Source organism: Lactuca saligna, chromosome 7 (assembly GCF_052625555.1).
Source record: "Lactuca saligna cultivar CGN05327 chromosome 7, ASM5262555v1, whole genome shotgun sequence".
Lineage (NCBI taxonomy): Eukaryota > Viridiplantae > Streptophyta > Magnoliopsida > Asterales > Asteraceae > Lactuca > Lactuca saligna.
In genome coordinates this window covers 125,551,498-125,572,311 of record NC_136423.1, presented here as the reverse complement: position 1 = coordinate 125,572,311, position 20,814 = coordinate 125,551,498, and the positions used below count along the sequence as shown (strand labels likewise).

Below are 20,814 nucleotides of genomic sequence, written 5' to 3'. Positions count from 1 at the left end.
TGAACTTTACGTGATTGGGAAGGTCAAATCTATGGATTTAAGGAACAGATATGACCTTAGGAAGTCAATGGAGTTTGTGCATGGCATGAACTCGCCGACTCCAAAGATCAGACTCGGCGAGTAGGGGTAGGGTTTCCCATAATTCACTTAGTGAGTAGACTTGCCGAGTTGGGGAAATAACTCAGTGAGTCAGAGGGGGATTGGAGGACTGGAGTTCAAGGCGGAACTCACCGAGTTGTTCTTGAGACTCGACGAGTTGAGTCAGGGTGGCCCCGCGATTCATGCTAGGTGTAGCTCGTCGAGCAAGGGGAAAGACTCGACGTGCCAAGCGAGACTAGAGAGATAGTGGACACTGTTGGATAAGGTGTCTAAGTCCATAACTATTTCTAGTATGTACTTGACCCGACCCGGCATGGTCCATTTGGGTTGCATGGCACCATGCAATTGGATAGACTAAATGAGAGAAATAACACTTGGAGATTATTAATATATTATAAGTTCTAATATATTAATAATATTATTTGATTAGTTTGATCAATAATTAATTTAGAATTAATTAAGTAATCAAAAGAGAACTAATTAAATATATGGGTTGATTATGTAAATCATCCATATCTTGTACAGTGGGCTAAGAGGCTCCATGGATTATCAAGTTGGGTTCCACCCATAGGATGCTCCATGGGAGTTACAAACCCATGGGTCATGGAAATGAAGAGTCATGACACATTAGGGTTTACATGGTGTAACCCTAGATGTGTCAACACTATATAAGAATCATAGTCTCCACCAAAATCGGCTACACTAAGGAAACAAGAGGGCTAGGCCGATTTCAAGAAGTGTGCATTCTCTCAAAAATCTTTCCAAGAGCATTTGGTGTTGTGTGAAGCATTTGAGGAATCACACTTGGGGTGCTAGGCTCATAAGGTTTCAAGGAACATAAGCAACAACAAGGTAAGTTATTCTATCTATCATTCAAGTTAAAATTGTTCCCCATGTATGCTAGTTAGGAATATAGCCTTGGAATTCAACTTTGCATGATAATTAGACAAACATAGATCCAAGGTTATTAGGGTTGCATGTACACTTAGGAAGTGTTAGAATGCTCAAAACCCATCAGTGGTATCATAGCCTAGGCTTGTTTGCTTTTTATTTGTGCTTAAAAGTTGAAAAAGTCGAAAATCCTGCTGTCTGACGAATGGACTCGTCGAGTCCATGGGGGGACTCGTCGAGTTCACTTGTATCTTCAACCTACTCGGCGAGTAAGTTCATGCACTCGGCGAGTAGGGTCGACAGAGTGCAGAATTTCGACTTTAGTTGCTGGAAATGGATTAGAAACATTACCCTAAACTGTTTTGGTACTTGAAAACTTGTTTTAGATGGTGTAATGTCTTTTCTAATTCATTTACAACAACTAGTTATCAAAATTACAAAGTTTTAAGTGTAATTTTGATTTATGAATGCGTTCATATTCATGTTCTTGTTCTTATGATGTTTTAGATGATCATAGGAATTATTTGTAACCTATGTGGTAGATTAATTTTTGATCATAATGTGTTTTAATGGAGTCCATAACTTGTCCTCAAGTTATGGAAAACCAAGAGTCACACTTGAATTAAAACCATTAAAAAGAACACAAGAGTTAGAAAAATGAAGAGTCTTCATTTTATTACTCTATTAAACTCATAAGTTACAAGAAATGAAAAGTTTTGAAAGTTACAAAACTTGCCCTCAAGTTTTGGAATAAGTAAAGTTAATTTAAAACTTTAGTTCCAACCCTTAGAATTTTAAAAGTTAAAATTCAATCTTTATACTTATATTATGATGATTTAATAATTATATATATATATATATATATATATATATATATATGTATATATATATATATATATGTATAAGAACAAAGTCGTCTTACCGCTAGTACGCCTCATTCACGAAGCCGGTCTATAAGGTGGGTATAAGGTTGTTGCCTATAAAATGGTGACTTAATGGGTGTCTACTCTCACCCACCGCTTGCTTGACTGGTGGAGGTTCGTTAACCGAACGGGTAAGACAAGGACTTATAAATTCTCATTAAAAGTATGATGAATATTGTAAAGTAACTAAATTTTTTTATTAAATTCCCAATCTTAGTTACTTTAGGAAAATGTGAATAAGGTGCTAATCCATGAAATTACACTTTACACTTTGTCTAAGTCGTTGGTGGAGCGTGTGTGGTTAACCGGCACACTAACTTGGACTTAACAAGGTAGGTAAAGGGTGACTTAAGGTTTATTATAGTATCGGTGGAGCGTGTGTGGTTTACCGGCACATCGATTGAGTGATAAACTTTAAGGGTACCAAGTGATTTGCATGGTTACCTCACACCTCGTTTTGTAATCCTCGGTATCCCAGTCACAAAACTTGGAGGGCACACTCGAGATTGAAACATGCCTTTGAAAAGCTCATTGAATCTCAAAGAATCTAGGAATTTCTAAGAACCAATCAAAAACCTTATACTTAAATGTTTCAGTTTTCGTGGTGGAAATTGGTGAATCGTCATTCACCTACCTTTCAAATATGGTATAGCTTAGATTACGGCATACCTCTTCTAAGTTATATTATATTGTGATTGGATCCTAGCCTTAATATTACATTTGGGTGTTTGATTAAGGACTCTCTTATATCTATACTAATCTTGTTCTCTTCCTTCAGATGTCTTCAAACAATGTTGCTTCTGGCTCTAATCCTAATGGCTCCTTTACCCTTATGAACTTGTGTGGGAAAGTCACTTTTGATGCATCCAACTTCAATGAGTGGATCAGAAACATCAGGATGATTACCCGCAACGAGGACAAAGAATATGTCCTTGACAAGGAGCTTAAGGAAATTGATGAGACCACTGCAACTCCCCAGGAGATCGCTGACTTTCATACTCATGAAAGAGATGCTACCAAAGTGGCTTGCATCATGTTGGCCACAATGACAGCAGAACTCCAAAAAATCTTATGAAGATTTCTACCCTTATGAAATGCACCAAGATTTGATGGAAAGATACCATCAAAGTGCACGACAAGAAAGGTATGAAATTATTTGCTCCATGATAACAGCCATGATGAAGGACGGGGAATCCGTCACGAGCCACATGCAGAGAATGCAAAGGTATGTGGATCGATTGCTGAAGCTTAATGTGAACTTCCCTGAGGAGCTTGCAATAGATATCATTTTGCACTCCTTGCCATCGTGCTATGATCAATTCCGCATGACATATCACATGAATAAGGAAGAGGTCACCCTCAGCAAACTTCAGGGACTTCTCAAGACCGCAGAATCAGGTCTTAAAGGGAAGTCGGTTGCTATCACTCCTACTCCAAACTCAACTCCGGTTTTGGCAATCGGGAGAAGTCGAGGGAAGAAGAGAAAGAGTTCTTCGAAGGGTACCAAGGTTAGGACCCTTGATGGCTCTTCTTCAAGTGGAACCAAGAAAGGTTTCGTCACTCCTTCTTCTAACCCAAAAGAGGCTGAATGCTTCTATTGCCATGAAAAATCACATTGGAAGCGGAACTGCCCAAAATACCAGCAAGATGTGAAGGATGGGAAAGTCAAACCCAACCATGCAGGTATTTACACTATCATTTCTAATAACTCACCCCATTCTAAATCTTGGGTCCTTGATACTGGTTGTGGTATTCATATTTATTGTGACTTGCAGGGACTAAGAAGAAGTGAGGATGTGGAGCAAGGAAGAATAAACTTGATCATGGGGAATAGGAAAGCTTCACCTGTCACCAAGATTGGAGTTTATACTTTATCGCTAAGTAGTGGGTTTAGTCTAGATTTGAATAAATGTTGTTACTCGCCAGGAATGGAAAGAAATATTATTTCCTTTCATGCTTTGTACAAACAAGGGTTTACCTTTTCGTTTAATAATGAAGTTGGTTCTATTGATGCTTTCTTTAATAATGTTCTTTATTTTAAAGCATTACCCTGTGATGGTGTGTATGAAGCTATGTTTGTTGTAGATAACTTAGGAAATAATGTTTTGTGTATTGATTCTACTACTAATAATAACTTCGATAAAGCATCATTATGGCACTGTCGTCTTGGACATATAAGCAAGAAATGCATAGGCCAACTCCAAAAGGATGGAGTCTTGGAGTCGTTTGACCTGAAGTCAGATGATAGTTGCGAATCATGCTTACTTGGAAAAATGACAAAGTCACCCTTCACAGGCTCGTGTGAAAGGGGTGAAGGTTTGTTGGACCTTGTACACACGGATGTGTGTGGACCATTCAAACATGCCACAAGGGATGCTAATCGTTATTATTTGACTTTTACTGATGATTACAGTAGATATGGATATGTCTACTTAATCAAACATAAGTCAGAGACTTTCGAGAGGTTTAAGGAATTTAAACAGGAAGTCGAGAATCAATTGGGCAGGAACATTAAGATGCTTCGATCCGATCGAGGAGGTGAGTATCTTAGTTCAGAGTTCCTCGACTATCTTAGGGAATGTGGGATTGTCTCACAATTGACACCTCCCATGACACCACAGTTGAATGGTGTAGCTGAGAGGCGTAATCGAACCTTGTTAGATATGGTTCATTCCATGATGAGTCGAGCTACGCTACCAATCTCATTCTGGGGGTATGCCTTAGAGACTGCCGCCCATATTCTTAATCTAGTCCCTACAAAGAAAGTTGCCAAAACTCATCACGAGATGTGGACTGGTAAGTACCTAAACTATACCACATCAAGATTTGGGGTTGCGAGACTTTCGTGAGACGCGAAACTCATGATAAGCTCGAACCTCGAAGCAAGAGGTGTATTTTCATCGGCTACCCACAGCAATCCTTTGGTTACCTCTTCTACAGACCTAGTGATAATGTGGTCTTTGTAGCAAGAAGAGGAGTCTTTCGAGAAAGATAGTTTATAAGCCAAGGAGATAATGGGAGGCAAATTGATCTTGAAGAAATTCAAGAGTCAAGTGGTGAAGGAACTTCAAACTCTAGCCCTCAACTTGAGGAGGAAACTCCTGTTGAGCTAATTGACGAATCTGTACCTCTGAGGCGTTCCACGAGAGTTAGGAGTGCACCTGAGCATTACTATTAGGGTTATGTTAGCCATAGCCGCATTTCATGACTATGAAATTTGGCAAATAGATGTCAAAACCGCTTTCCTTAATGGAAAATTGGCTGAAGATGTTTACATGAGTCAGCCAGAAGGTTTTGTCAGCAACGAGTACCCTAATAGAGTGTGTAAGCTTGAGAAATCCATCTATGGATTAAAGCAAGCACCTCGCAGATGGAATCTTTGCTTTGATGAAAAGGTCAAGGAATTTGGCTTTTCTAGGAGTGAAGATGAATCTTGTGTGTATGTCAAGGCTAGTAGGAGTATAGTTAGCTTTTTGGTATTATATGTGGATGACATACTACTCATAGGAAACGACATTCCAACCCTGCAGGAAGTAAAGTCCTGGCTTGGGAAGTGTTTCGCTATGAAGGACCTTGGTGAAGCTGCCTATATTTTAGGGATACAGATCTTGAGAGATCGGAGTAAAAGACTAATTGGACTTAGTCAGAGTACCTACTTGGATAAGGTGCTGAAGAGATTCAGCATGCAAGACTCCAAGAAAGGAGAGTTGCCCGTCCAGAGTAACACCAAATTGAGTAAGACACAAAGCCCTAGCACTGAGGCTGAGATAGCAGAAATGAGCCGAATACCTTATGCTTCGGCTGTAGGATCGATCATGTATGCTATGATGTGTACTCGACCTGATGCAACTTTTGCCCTGAGCATGGTTAGCAGGTTTCAGGGGAACCCTGGCAAGGCACACTGGACTGCGGTAAAGAATATTCTCAAGTACCTACGAAGGACTAAGGACTGGGTCCTTACCCTCGGTGGGAGTGATAAATTGAGAGTTGCAGGGTATAGTGATGCTAGCTTCCAGACTGATAGGGATAATTTCCGCTCTCAGTCGGGCTGGGTCTTTACCCTAAACGGAGGAGCAATTTCTTGGAAGAGTTCCAAGCAAGAGACAATGGCTGATTCAACTTGCGAATCAGAGTATATTGAAGCGAGCGAGGCAGCAAAGGAGGCGATATGGCTGAAGAACTTCATTGGAGACCTTGGAGTTGTACCAGCTATTAAAGAGCCAATGGAAATTTTCTGTGATAGTGAAAGCGTTGTTGCCTTAGCCAAGGAACCAAGGGATCACGGGAGATCCAGACACATCGACAAAAAATACCATTTTATCAGACATCGGATCGAAGAAGGACTCCTCGTGGCAAAGAGGGTATCATCAGATGAGAATCCGACAGATCCCCTCACGAAGGGACTGACTCGAGTTAAGCATCTTCAGCATGCTCGGAGCATAGGGCTGAAGGATGATATTAGATTTAGTAGTTAGATAACCTCGAAATTTGTAAAGTGTAATTGACATTTGATGATGAATAAAAAGTGTTTTATTTATGAGTAAAGTGTTGCTATCTCTTGTCGATCGTTTACTATATTTGTTTTGCATGTTTTGACTTCCAGAATAATGTATGTTTGGTATAACATATTATTCAAACCTCCACAGTCGGTCATATGTCGGAAGTAGGTATGAATCAAGACTGTCATGTTTGGTTGTAGAGGTCTTGGACAAGGCTACAATAATCATGAGTGCTCATAAGTTCTGAGCAATGGACTCAACCCACGCTCACTGGAATCACTTCATGGAACTTTATCTCGAGTGATCGTGAGACGCTAATATCATATAAGTCTTCAAACCTAGAGATATGATTTGTTACTTACAAGTTGGTTATGCATTGATTGTACGAAAACGCATTGGTAACTCGATGTTATAAATCGTGCTCTTGTGTGTAATTCAATGAGTGGTAGAACAAACATATGAGTCGAAGTTTATCTGTTCCTTCTTGGATTAGAAGCTGATATCTGGGCCCCTCGATGATTTTGTTTTGACCCATGTACCGGGCCCGGTCAGAACTAAGTTGATGTGTTCAATTAAGTTCTTTGTCAAACAAATCGGAAATCGGGAAACAAACTGTTGGACAATAAGTAAGACATTGTTCCATGTATTTGTCCGACTGATATCTAGAACAGAGGATTATATGATCACTTATCTTAAATGGCGTACCATCATCTTCTCAGTTCCAAGAAACCTTGAAAAGAGATACGATTGCCGATCGGTTCCTGAAGTCATACTTGCAGTAATAGTTATTAGACTTATCCAAGTGGGAGACTGTTGGATAAGGTGTCTAAGTCCATAACTATTTCTAGTATGTACTTGACCCGACCCGGCATGGTCCATTTGGGTTGCATGGCACTTCCACGTTGATATCCCGGAGACGACTAGCTTGTACTCCAGACTGATAGGACTGATTGGCTAACTTACCCACCATTACCGGGAGTGCTCGATCAGCCGAACCTCCGCCGCGGACATCATAGAAGTCCCGGAACATGCCGTAGGGAGGACGTAGGTTTTGCTGTTGGCTCCAATGGTGGAGGTGACTTCCCCAGACGGGAGTCGGTCCTTGAAAGTTCCTTACGAAGATGGGAGGTTGAATGGGTGGTGGATCAATAACTTCCGGCTCTGAGTCGGTACTGGAGTCATCACCCACGTCTATGGGTTCCTCGTCCTCTTCGGGATCATCTTCGATCCATCCTCCGTTGCCTTGGTTGGGAAAGTAGGGGTCGCCAGGGTGGTGAAATCCAGCCATTTGACTATATGAGAATTAGGGTTATAAGAATTGAATAAAGTCGGAACATGTAAAACATGTAAGTTAAACTAGTTTAGATAGCAAATACTCCTATAGTATTTAAATTCTTGTGTTTGATTTTTGTAATGGTTTGGTACGGTTTGACTTGTTGCTTACTACGATCATTCCTCGATTCGTGCGTGTCAACTTGCCTAAATACTTGTAAAATTGTATAACATGAAAATAGTTTGTGGTATGCATGTAATTTGTACTTAAATGAACTATTAATTTAAGTTGAACGAAATGCTGCTTAAGTGTAAAAAGAAAATTTGTTTTGTCAGAGAGTATTAGTCCCTTAAGCATTTATAGTTTGTATATCTTATGTGGTTCGATATACTTAGTTCACTATAAACATTGCTCTGATACCAATCTGTCACACCCCCAAACCTGAACGGCGGAAACGTTCGGGGGCGGATGACTTCATGTGGTAACGTAACAATTGAATACATAGTAAAGAAAGCAATACAACCATCATATATATATATATATATATATATATATATATATATATATATATATATATATATATATATATATATAATTGAAAGTTTACATTTGTCAAAAGTTACATATTCAAAACTCAATTACAATATGATGTCAAAATACGAGATTAAACTGGCGCCGCAGCATCCCTTCATCAAAAGCGAAATGCATACCTGAAATTACTAATTTCCTGGGACATACAAGTAATTTTGAAAGAGTATATCAGCATTTAAGCTGGTGAATTTCATAAGTATTTAATTGACAATGTTTGAATGAAATGAAATGTTTTATCTTTGTTTGTTTGTGTTTAGAAAATCCTATATTTTCTACTAGTATAAAAGTAGCCTTCACTCAAGACCAATGTTTGTTTCCAAAATGTGTGTAAATGTAAAATAATCAATGAGTTTGAAAACCTTGTAAATCAATGCATTTTTAATACCCCTTGTGAGTTTTATAACCATACTATTGACTCGGAATGCCTATACACAACGTTCTTCAGGCGTTGGAATGTTATGATGTTTGTCACCCCAAACGGTGGACTGCAGCTAACAGTCAGGGCGCGGGTTGTCAAGCCCGTATAGATCTATACACAAACACCATGATCCCCCTCCAAGGGATTCTGGTATATAATACAGGACTTGAAATGGATACTCGAACGTACATGAAGTTAGTGTCTCACAAATCCGTGGTATAAAAACAGATCTACTTGTTAAAATGTTACGTTTGTCTTGTATACGAAAGTAAACTTCTTGAAATATATGTTTCTAGTACATAAGAGTTAGAAATTTGTTCGTAAAACTATACCTATTATAGTTTTCAAAAAGTGTGCCTTGTTTGTTTTAGAAATAATTAGGAAAAGAATCATTTGTTTATGAAAGCATAGATTTTTGATGCAGAGTCTAAGATAGAAAAGAATAATTTAAGAACAGTTTAGTTTTATACATGCATTACAACAACTTTATATTTTAAAAGATCGAATGCTATTGTAACATATGATATATATTTATATATATAAAAGTTCCTTTAAAGGTTTATAAATCGCATGTGATTTGAATATTTAACAGTATATAAAAGAGTTTCTTTATGTAACACACGATAATACTCGTGTGTTTTACTTGTAATCCCCCCCTTTGAAAGCATATAAAAGTATTTAGAATAATTAAAAAGGTAGATTAAGGGGTATGAAACTCACTTGAAAGTTTTAGAGATAGCGAGATGGAAAACCGGGCAGAGTTTCGTCTCGGGAAACGGATTCTCCTCGGGATTCTCGGGAATCTCGGGAGTAAAATCGACCTTCGGGACTTGAGCCAAAAAGACCAGAGCTTCGGGTTTGAACGGACACGGAAAACGAGGCAAAGTTGAGAGAGAGAGAAGATAAATGAGCCCTTTCTTTGGAAACCCTCGTAGCCTATTTATAGTGAGGCTGGTCTGCCTCGGTACGCGGGGCGTACGCTCGTACGCAGCGCGTACGCGTACGTCATGCATGACCGAGGCCTCGACTGCCTCGGTTTCGGATGGGACAGGTTGTTGGGTACGCGGGTCGGATGGGACGGCGGGTCGGACGGGTCGGGGCTTCGGACGGGTCGGGCGGGTTGGTTCCTTCGGATAGCGCGACGTGGACGATCAGAGGCCAATCCTCTCGGTTATGCGGGGCGTACAGGAGTACGCAACGCGTACCTCGGATGAGGGCGCTGACTCCCCTTCAAATAATATCCGAATTTTGATTAAAATAAATAATTAATTTATTTAATAAACTTCAAAAATTCATATCTTCTTTATACGAACTCCGTTTTTGATGGTCTTTATATCCTCGCGTAGGTGAGACTACGCTCTACAACTTTCGTTTAGACTCCGTCGGCAAATTCCAAAATTATTTTTATTATTTAATAAAAACCCATCGTGTTTAAGGAATTTCTTTGAAAATTCATAACTTCGCTATATGAAGTCGGATTTGGGCGATCTTTTTACGTACGATCATGGTTCAAAGACATTTAATCATAGAAAGAAATTAAGTAGAACTTATTTATACATTTTATTACTCGTAAGTGGTTACAATACTTGACCCATTTTGGTCGTTACAAAGAGTTGAAGTATCGGGTTGTCACATATGTGATATGTGTGGTATTTTGGAGAACTCACTAAGCTTCATGCTTATAGTGTTTTGTGTTATGCGTTTCAGGTTTTCTCAAGATCACGGGACGGCACCGACTCAATTGTACACACCAGAGGAAAAGTTTGTTTTGAGGATCCTGGTTATTAAGTGATTGAACAAAAGAGTCATGTATTGTAATTAAAACAAAAAGGAGATTTTTATGAAAAGTGTTAAAGAGATAAACTATTTTTAAATGAAAATTTTGTTTTGAAAATTTCGGTGTTACAAGTTGGTATCAGAGCCTTGGTTTGAGGGACTCGGATGCACCTTCGGGTAAATCTATACTCAAATTGAGGAAGTAAGAAAAGTTTTCAAAGAAATGATTTTCTAAAGGTGAATAAGAGTTCAAAGAGAAAGAGAGAGAGAAAGAGAGAGAGAGAGAGAGAGAGAGAGAGAGAGCAGTGTGTACAATCAGCCAGAGCCCGAACGGTGATTTCCCAAAATACCTCTACTTTTGTGATTGAGATATTTATGATACATTTTATGAGATATTATGCATGCTAGAGACAGGCTAGGTATTTCATATCTTAGGACTAGAGTGGCCTGATTTGTGATGCCTTAGCCTAGGAGTTGCTGTCATATGTGATGCACTTTTGAGTATGAGTGAGAGTATTCAACTGGAATCCTTCTAGGGGATTTTAGTAGAAGAGTAATCTAGGAGAGACGCATAGATGAGTATTGTGGTGCTTATCGAGAGAATAGTTAGAACCCGCGAGGGGTAGAGTTGCAGAGTTCGGTGGTACTTTGGAGAATGAGCAGAGCAAGCGGAGCTATCACCCAGAGTGAGTTCTATGTATTCTTCGATCCGCGAATGTTGCTTGCTTCGTGCTTTATGGAACTCTTGATGATACACTACCGAGTGAATATGACGATATTCAGGAGGTAGATGGTTGGCATCATTAGGAGCTCTTCAGCAGCTGATGGCGGAGAAGTGTGAGGACCAAGGAAGAGCCTAGGGAGTAACCTTAGCCAGATGAGTACGCTGGCGGAGTAGAGCATTTCACTGAGGAGTGATGTTATGGTTCGAGTACCATACATCGGAGAAGACTGAGGAGTGATGTTATGGTTCAAGTACTATACATCGGAGCAGACTGAGGATTGATGTTATGGTTCAAGTACCATACATCGGAGCAGATTGAGGAGTGATGTTATGGTTCGAGTACCATACATCTTAGCAGATTGAGGAGGTGATGTAATAGTTCGGGTACCACATATTATAGCCGATTGAGGAGAGATGTCATGGGATGAGTACCATGGTTCTTAGCAAATGATGCTTGCGATTCTCTGGTTGTCCGGTCAGGATTGATTGGTGGAGTTTGGACGCGATGGAGTTTTAGGCCTAAGGGCCATGATTGAGTCCGAAGAGGCATCCCTTGAGAGGGAGGTCGAGAGCATTTTAGAGTATTATTGGTAAGATATCAGATGCAGTCGCAAGACTCAGGGATTAGTAGATAAGACATTTATGGGGGATTGCGGTCTGAGTGAGCAATCAGACGATGGAGGAGATGTCACCTTCTGTGATCTGATGGGTGCTATTTATGTTTCTTGTGGGATACAAGAGAAACGTGAGATTTCAATTCTAGGTTTAGGAGTAAACCCTTCGGGTTGACATTGATGTCGATTTTTCCACCAACATAGCAGGAAACAGGTCTACCGCGAGGAAATGATCTACCATGAGCAGGTAGTCAGTGGGGACTGAGATGGTTAAGGACCATATTATACCCTAATTGGGTATAATAGGGCGTGTGGTAGCGGCATCAGCGGGTAATCCAGACGAGTATATCAGAGAGGTGGCTATTCTGTCTATGATGGGTATTGAGTATGGTAGTGGAGTCCCTATTCTCGTGATGATTCACGTGTTGGAACGGGGGTTGAGAAGTCGAGGGTGAGGAGTATGATGATTTGTTGTGCAGTCTAAGAGTCAGTGATAGTACTGGACAGTTGGGATGTTTGGTATTGGGATGGTATGAAGCTTCGGACGGCGAGGGGCAGTCGTGATGAGAAATTCATGAGGATTTCATCGGAGATTTAGGGTATTTGAGGTTTCTTGATCCCTAGTGGGGAGATCATTAGGCGTTGTGTGGCACCTTCCAAGCGTAGATGCGATGTTTATGACAGAAACCGTCTGTGGGGTAGATTGTTGATGCTTCAATTGGTGATGGTTCGAACCCTAAGTGGGGGAGAACCGGGTATTTTATTAAGGAAACCAGAGATTTGTGCAAAGAGCTATTAGGGGTTGGATACAGAGACCTGCGACTCGAATTCATGAGACCAGGGTCATTGGTGATCAAGGAGAGGTGCAGAGCGAGATAATGCATGTGGTGCATGTCTGAGAAAGGATGAGTGTCTCCACGGAAGGTGGCCGCTGGTCAGGAATCTGGTGGTGGTCGGGGCCGTTTCGAGTGGTAGGCTCGTAATGATGGTATGGGCAGTTGAGGACTTCTAGGTCGAAGTATGGATAGAATATTATCGAGCAACCAACTCCCGGACCGGTATGTGTATTTTTGCTTGGATTTTGAGCGGTAGGGGAAAGGGTTTCGGAGGATCATCAACGTGTTCTAAAACGTTAGCATTTTCTTTGTATTCCAATTGAGTTTTCGGATACACTGAATTTGTGCCTTAGGTAAATGAAGAATTATTTATGGGGTTTAGAGGAAATGTATTGTTGTATCTGTATGGTGCTGGGAGTAGGAGATCAGTGGTTGAGGCAAGACATTGGGATGTTTTGTAATGGTGTTCCGTAATACATGGGTATAATGTTCTGATTTCAGAGTTATTTGGAATCTTGAGTTTGAACGACTAGTGGTGTATCATGTATCTACAGTTCCATTGGGAGCCCTTCGGGTATTGGCATCAAGAGGGAGTAATTAAGAAAGTGGATCTCCGCAGAGGTAGGTATTTTGTTATAGCGGTTACTGCCAGAGTCTGTGATGCACATGTGGGACAAGGGTGTGTAGTTATCTATGATAGTCTACGAAGCATGGGTTAGTGGACGTAGTGTGGCGTTGTGATGAGAATGATAATATAGGGTGAAGCTACGGGGAGCCATATTATTCACTAGTCAGAGGGTGTTGTGATACTATGGGGAGTCGTAGTACTCACAAGTCAGAGAGAGGGAGTCGTGGTACTGCAGGGAGCCGTAGTACTCACTAGTCAGTTGGTGTTGTGGTGCTACGGGGAGCTGTAGTACTCACTAGTCATAGGTTGTCGTGATGTTGTGGGGAGCCATAGTACTCACTAGACGGCAAGAGAGTGTGATGAAGGGGTGTTCTCCGATCAGTGTATGATGCAAAAGAGTTTTAGGCTTGAGTAGCCATAGTATTGTGTTTTTGGAGCCTGGTGGTTGAACCAGGGGTGAGACTGGGGTCTCCGTCTCTGTCGGGAATCATTATATATTTTTTTGAGTTGTGATTGTCGCAACATGAGGAAGTTGGAAAAGTGGTATTGCACGGGGCGCAGGCCGATTCATGAGAAAAGTATCTTATTGGGTAGCGAGGTTCCAACTTTGGGTCGGACCAAACTCTCGAGTTGAGTTGGCATTGATGGTGTATGGGTAAACGAGATGAAATTCTGGAATTCTGAGGTGAATTCTTGGATGATGGTATTGTTGTCGTCCGATGTCTAAAACCTGTATAGGTCAGTAATCGGATACGGGAGATACTGCGAGATGCACATGAGATATGTGCAGCAGACATCAGAGGTCGAGGTTGAGTCGATCTTCGGTTGGATTGTAGTTTTCGTATGAGGTAAAGAGAATTTTGTGACTTGTGTGTCACTGGGCCAAGATAGTTGACACGAGAAGGAAGTTAGTGAGACATTCTGAATCATGTCATGGGTAACCATGGAAGTTCAACTATGGGGTTGAGGTTCTATGAGTTTTCCTATAGCAACAACCATCATTCGAGCATCGGTATGCCACCCTTTGAGCTGTTGTATAGGAGGAGGTGTCGGACCCCCAATTGCTGGGGAGAGGTATGCCAACGTGTGATGGGTAGTACAGAGATTGCACTTTAGAAGACCGAGCAGATTCAACAGGTCAGACAGAGGTTGTTGACCGCTCAGAGTCGCCAAAAGAGTTATGCGGACAGGCACCGGTCCGAGCTCGAATTTCAGGTTGGCGATTTCGTGCCCCTGAAGGTCTCTCCTTGGAAAGGAGTGATCCGATTCAGGAAGAGGGGCAAGTTGGGGCCCCGATATATTGGACCTTTCGAGGTGATCGCAAGAGTAGGCAGGGTAGCCTACCGTTTGGAGCTACCTGCAGAGTTGGGTCAGATACATGACATCTTCCACGTGTCGCAATTGAGAAAGTGTATAGCCGATGAGTCGGCAGTGGTACCATTAGAGGATATTATGGTGGATGTGAGCCTGAACTATGTTGAGTGACCGATGGAAATTAGAGATCGGAAGATCAAGGTTATGCGGAACAAGGAAGTGTACAGGTCCAGTGGCAGCATAGGAAAGGGTCAGAGCTGACTTGGGAGCCAGAGCGCGAGATGCGTGAGCAGCATCCAAAGTTGTTTGCAGAGTGAGACTTCGAGGGCGAAGTCTGATTCTAGTGGGGGAGAATTGTAACATCCGGATTTTTCTCCACGTCCTCATTCGTGGCAAATTTTGTTGGCATGTGAGCATAATATGTGTTGCCTCTGGGAACGTTTCCAAAATCCATATCTATGGAAAAAGGGAAGTATGATGCTATTATAGTATACAAACGGAAGTACAATGCTATTATGATATAAAAAAACAAAAGTATGATAACTATTTAAATACATTAGAAATTAACATTAAACGGAAGTATAAAACCGGGAACGCTATACTTGTGTACTTTCGTCGATACAGGATTGACCTGCTTAAATATTTAAAATTTTTCTAAATTCTCAAACATTCACGCATCAACCCGAAGTATAGGTCCATAAATATGTACCCCATGCAAACCTGTAATTTTCAATTTATTTGTTATAATTTTTTTTTTGTATTTATACATAATTTTTAAATGTAATACCTGTTCCAATTATATATATTGTCAACAAGCTTGTATACTGCCGCAAGAATGCACGTTTTAATGTCCCGTCCATGGAGACCTTTCAACATAAAAACAAGTTGGATAAGCATTACCATATCTTTATCTCTGAGCAGCAAATGTGCATCTGTAATGTTTGAGAACAATCAAGCCTGAAGATTTGAATTTAACCGACCTTTTTTCGTTTTAGAGTAAATCGACATAAGGACCAACTCTTAACCCACTAATCAAAATATACTCCATTTCACCAAAATCCAACTACACATACTACATCTCAAACATAAACCTCACTGATTCAAACACTTCTTGAGATTGTACTTCATGCAACATCATCAAATGCACGAGAAAGGGGTCACCATTAGGGACATGCATTCCTAAGAATCTTCCAAATGGTGAAGCTTCAAATAATGCTCATTGCGATTGACTTCGCCACGGAAAATAGTCTTTAATGATCGTACCGACCATACCTTTTAAAATTAAAAAATGTTAGACGAATAAGTTTTTTGTTTCAAAACTTGATATCCAAGGAGTTTCTTATTTTGGTTTTTCTTCAGATATCAAGTATATTTGGACCGACCTAGAATAAGAGAAAGTTTCGATGATCAAATGACAATTTCCATTGATGAACTCTACAAAATAAATAAACACCTCCTTCACAAAATGAGTACAATTTTAGAAAATGTATTTTATTGCAACTAAAATAAAAACAAAAAAGTGGCCTAAACCGAACTTTGTTACAATTATGCGGCTCAAATTCAAAAATTTCAAGACTTGAGGGGACTATAGAGTAATATTTTGCTAATCTCTTAATTTTAGGGCTTTTCTCATACCGTCCTCTAAAACCCTGCTGCATCCTCTCTCTCTTACTCTTGCCGCGTTCATCTTCTAAAACCCACTTTCGTCATATGTTCTGAATCCCTTCATACAAGCATTGAACATCGAAGATGAAGAAGGAAGGGAGGAAGAAGCTGAAGGATGAGGATTTGAAACCAGTAGAGAAAGAAGATGTTGTGAACGGAAAAGAAGCTCTTAGTGGTTCTGAGGACGACGGTGTAGAAAGTCCTGTCGTTTCGGATGATGATTATGGGGTATGTTCGTATTTCAATTTCTAACACTCCATTGTTGATAAAGTGAACACATAGTTGCACATGATTAAATTGGTGTCGTCCGATGGTGTTTTATTAGAATGTTCAACTGAATCGTACTCGGGCAACTTTTGAGGTTTATTTTTAATTTGAGTAATCAGATTGATGGCGCAAACACAGGGGGGAGGGGGTAGTAAATTCTAAAGCTACATGTTTGTATTACTATTGATATGTGCACATTGAAGTTATAATTTTGCAAGAGCATTACGAATCTGTTTCTTATGCTTGTTAATGTGGTTTGTCTGATTCTAGAGCTTCTCTGAGGGTGACGACTCTTCAAGGAACTCAGATTCAGAATCAGAATCAGGATCTGAACAGAGTGAATTCTCGGAAGATGAGGTAAACAGTAATTAACTTTGTAGTGAATTGCAAAGATCTTTTAAAGCACACACCATCAATAACTTGACACACATACGTGTAATATACAGTTACCTATATCTAATTATCTCTTATCTTTATTTTAGTCCTAAGGAACTTCATAATTCTGAAAAAGTTTTTGCGCTTCCTCTGGAAATTATAAAGTATACCATAAATGTAATCCTGAGTTATCTCTATTACTATAATATCAGGATGATGAGAACCCAATCAACGAAGGTGAAGGTGATTTGAGTGATGGAGTTGATGATCATAGTGAAGGAGATCAAAGTGCAAGTGAAGATTCTCGTGAAGTAGTTGATGAGAGTGATTCATCAGAAGATGAGGTCCACTATAACATTTCCTTTTAGCTTCACTAGGGGTTTCATTTATATGTTATTCCAATACATAGTATGAATGTGGTTTTGATATTTGTTTTTTATAACAGGTTGGACCTAGGAACACTATTGGTGATGTTCCTTTGGAATGGTATAAGGAAGAAGAACATATTGGATATGATGTTGCTGGAAAGAAAATCAAGAAAAAGGAAAGACTAGATAAACTCGATTCGTTTTTAGCAAGAACAGATGACTCAAATAGTTGGTGGGTTGGAATCTTTTTCACATAAACTGATTCATTTTAAAAAAAGATTCAAACTTTATATCATTTTTTTCAAAACATTTCAGGCGCAAGATCACAGATGATATTGAAGATGAGGAAGTTGAACTTACTAAAGAAGAAACTAAGCTTATTCGCAGACTATTGAAAGGACATGCCCCTCATGCAGACTTTGATCCACATGCAGTTAGTGTCCTTTTTAGTAATTTCACATCAAAATGTGATTAACAATAACAATTACATAACCGAATCCACACTGATCCTTTCCCTTTTTTTGCAGCCTTATGTTGATTGGTTTTCATGGGATGGTGCTAAACATCCACTCTCAAATGCTCCAGAACCAAAAAGGCGTTTTATTCCTTCAAAATGGGAAAGCAAAAAGGTTGTTAAATACATCAGAGCAATTAGAAAGGGACTTATAACATTCGATAAGCCAAAAGAACAACCCCGTTTTTATAACTTATGGGGTGATGAATCTAGTTCAAATGAAAAAGGACATGGGTTATCATACATACCTGCTCCCAAAACTAAATTACCAGGTTTGATTTCCTTCATATTCTTGTTTCCAAAATCTAAACTCTTCAAACTTCATGATGTTTTCTTTTTCTCATAAACTTTTATCACTTTTAGGCCATGATGAATCGTATAATCCATCTTTGGAATATATTCCAACTCAAGAAGAGATTAGTGGTTATCAGCTTATGTTTGAGGAGGACAGGCCTAAGTTCATCCCAAAACGGTAAATCCACTTTCTTGAATCTTGATTTTGGCTTTAAATTTCAAGATTCATGTACTAATATATATTTATCTTTCAATCTTTTAGGTTCACATCTTTGAGAAGTGTTCCAGCTTATGAAAAAAGTGTGAGGGAAACTTTTGATCGTTGTTTGGACTTATACTTGTGCCCTAGGGCACGAAAGAAGCGTGTAAGTGGGTCCCACATAAAGATCTTTAAATATCAGTTTCTGACTTTAATCTTTTCATATAACTTAAAAGTTTTGTGATTTTTTCAGATTAATATAGATCCAGAGTCTTTAAAACCCAAGCTTCCAAGTCGAAAAGATCTTAAACCTTATCCAACAACATGTTATCTTGAGTATAAAGGGCATAAAGGTCCAGTTTCTTCAATTTGCACTGACACATCTGGCCAGTATATTGCTTCTGGTAACATATTCTAGATTCTGATTTTCTTTTTAAATTCAGTGGAGACATGTTTTTTGTGTTCTTTTTTTAAAAATTTATTATGATTAAACAGGCTCACATGATGGAAGTGTTCGTATATGGGAGGTTGAATCTGGTAGATGTATCAAGATTTGGGAATTAGGTGAACCTGTGAAGCATGTTGCATGGAATCCTTTACCTGAGCTTCCCATTTTAGCTGTTTCAATGTAAGATCACTTCATTAAATTTAAATCACTTGTTTTTACATATATATTTTTTCAAAAGTTGTAATGATTGTATGTGAAAAATATTCAGGGGACATGATGTTTTTCTATTGAACACTGGGCTTGAGAAAGAAGAAGATAAGATGATTTCAGATCTTTTGCATGTTGAAACTCCCACTTCCCCTGATGAATCTGGTTAATTTTCTTCAACTTTTTATTTTTATAAATCTTCTCTAAACAAAAAACCATAAACCTTGAATTTGATTTGTTATAGAAACTGCTGTCAGTGTAAGCTGGTCTCAATACGATAAATATGATGGAATCAGGATCACACACTTCAAGGTATTTAAAATAAAAAACTTAAATTAGATAATAAAAAATTAATTCACATGTTTTTGAGTGTCATTGCAGTCTGTTTCATCTGTGGAATGGCATCGAAAAGGAGACTATTTCTCTACTGTTATGCCTGCAGATATCCTTTTTTTATTTTTCCTTTTTTTTTTTTTTTTTAAATTAATGTACTTAATTGGCTTAATGGGTTAAGCACTTATTTTATTATGATAACTTAATTGTTTACACCTTGACTTAATTCTTACGTGAATCAAAAGCAGTATTAATACATCTTCTATCAAAGAAACTTACTCAAAGATTACCCTTCAAATTACATGGTCTTCCTGTTTCTTCAACTTTTCATCCTACAAGATCAATCTTTTTTGTTTCAACAAAAAAGAATGTCAGAGTTTATGATTTAGTAAAGAAAAAGTTCATCAAAAAGCTTGAAGCTGGAGTTCGTGAAATCTCTTCTGTCTCCATTCATCCTGGTGGTATGTTTCCAATTCTACCCCTTGTTTATTGTTCTATATCAATAATTTTCAATGAAAACTATATTACTGTTTTTATGCAGGTGACAATGTTATTGTGGGAAGTAAAGATGGAAAGTTATGTTGGTTTGACATGGATCTTTCTTCAAAACCTTACAAAGTTCTCAGGTATGTTTCTCATTAATACATACCATGATTGATATCTATGAATGAATAATCTAACATTAACATATGATATTTCCAAATGTGTTCAGATCTCACAATAAAGACATAACAAATGTGGCTTTCCATCGCAACTACCCTTTGTTTGCTTCTTGTTCAGATGATTCCACAGCTTATGTTTTTCATGGCATGGTCTATTCAGATCTGAATCAGAATCCTCTTATTGTTCCTTTGGAGATTCTTCATGGCCATAGAGACACAAATGGAAGAGGTCTCTTCTTATTATTATTACTTTAATTGCTTTCTGAATGCTATTTTTAGTTATAAGCAAATTGTCTTATTTGTTGTTATTGTTGTTGTTTAGGTGTGTTGGATTGTAAGTTTCATCCAAGGCAGCCATGGTTGTTCACTGCAGGGGCTGATTCTGTGATCAAGCTTTTCTGCCATTAAAAAACTTGGGAGAAAGTTTGAAATGATGATGTTTTTGTCTTCAAGATCTCTACAAAATGTGGAATTGTTTTGTTTTGTGATTTGGAGAAAAGCATATGGTTATGGTTGTAGTTCAATTTTGTTATATCATTGTAGGAAGTGTGAGGGTTGATTTTTTGATATTTGTTGTTCCTAAAGAGCATTAAAAGGGATGGGATTATGTATGTTTATGAGTTTATCTTATGAATGGTGATTGCATTTTTTGTCTATTTTGTTAATTTCTTTTTGAGTAAATTGCAAATTTGGTCCCTGTGGTATCTTAAAAAGTTTAAGTTGAGTTAATTTTTTTTTCCTTTGCACATGTACAAAAAAATTTAAAATACAGTGCAGATTTTGGTCCTTTGAAAATTTAAATGCATTTGAATATGAACACATCATCGTGAATTTTGAAATTTCGCATTTCTGAAAATATATTTCTAACAAAAGGTTCTTCGGAAATAAATTATTGG

The 20,814-nt window shown here is 38.8% G+C and overlaps 1 protein-coding gene across 1 annotated transcript; it reads left to right on the top strand.

The window, feature by feature from the left end:
• Window positions 1–16,223: 16,223 nt before the first annotated feature.
• Window positions 16,224–20,574, top strand: LOC145005524 (Transducin/WD40 repeat-like superfamily protein). Its single transcript, XM_078964604.1, has 17 exons — window positions 16,224–16,479; window positions 16,789–16,875; window positions 17,106–17,237; window positions 17,339–17,493; window positions 17,577–17,694; window positions 17,789–18,047; window positions 18,139–18,247; window positions 18,332–18,434; window positions 18,522–18,672; window positions 18,764–18,896; window positions 18,985–19,088; window positions 19,168–19,235; window positions 19,305–19,365; window positions 19,490–19,717; window positions 19,798–19,882; window positions 19,969–20,147; window positions 20,241–20,574. The coding sequence occupies exons 1-17, from the start codon at window positions 16,336–16,338 to the stop codon at window positions 20,324–20,326; spliced, it is 2,202 nt and encodes a 733-aa protein (XP_078820730.1). The 5' UTR covers window positions 16,224–16,335; the 3' UTR covers window positions 20,327–20,574.
• The last annotated feature ends 240 nt before the right edge of the window (window positions 20,575–20,814 follow it).

Coding starts and splice junctions, on each gene's coding strand:
- LOC145005524 (XM_078964604.1), top strand. CDS start 16,336: ATGAAGAAGGAAGGGAGGAAGAAGCTGAAGGATGAGGATTTGAAACCA. Junction 17,494..17,576: donor ACAGATGACTCAAATAGTTG/GTGGGTTGGAAT, acceptor AAAACATTTCAG/GCGCAAGATCACAGATGATA. Junction 20,148..20,240: donor TAGAGACACAAATGGAAGAG/GTCTCTTCTTAT, acceptor GTTGTTGTTTAG/GTGTGTTGGATTGTAAGTTT.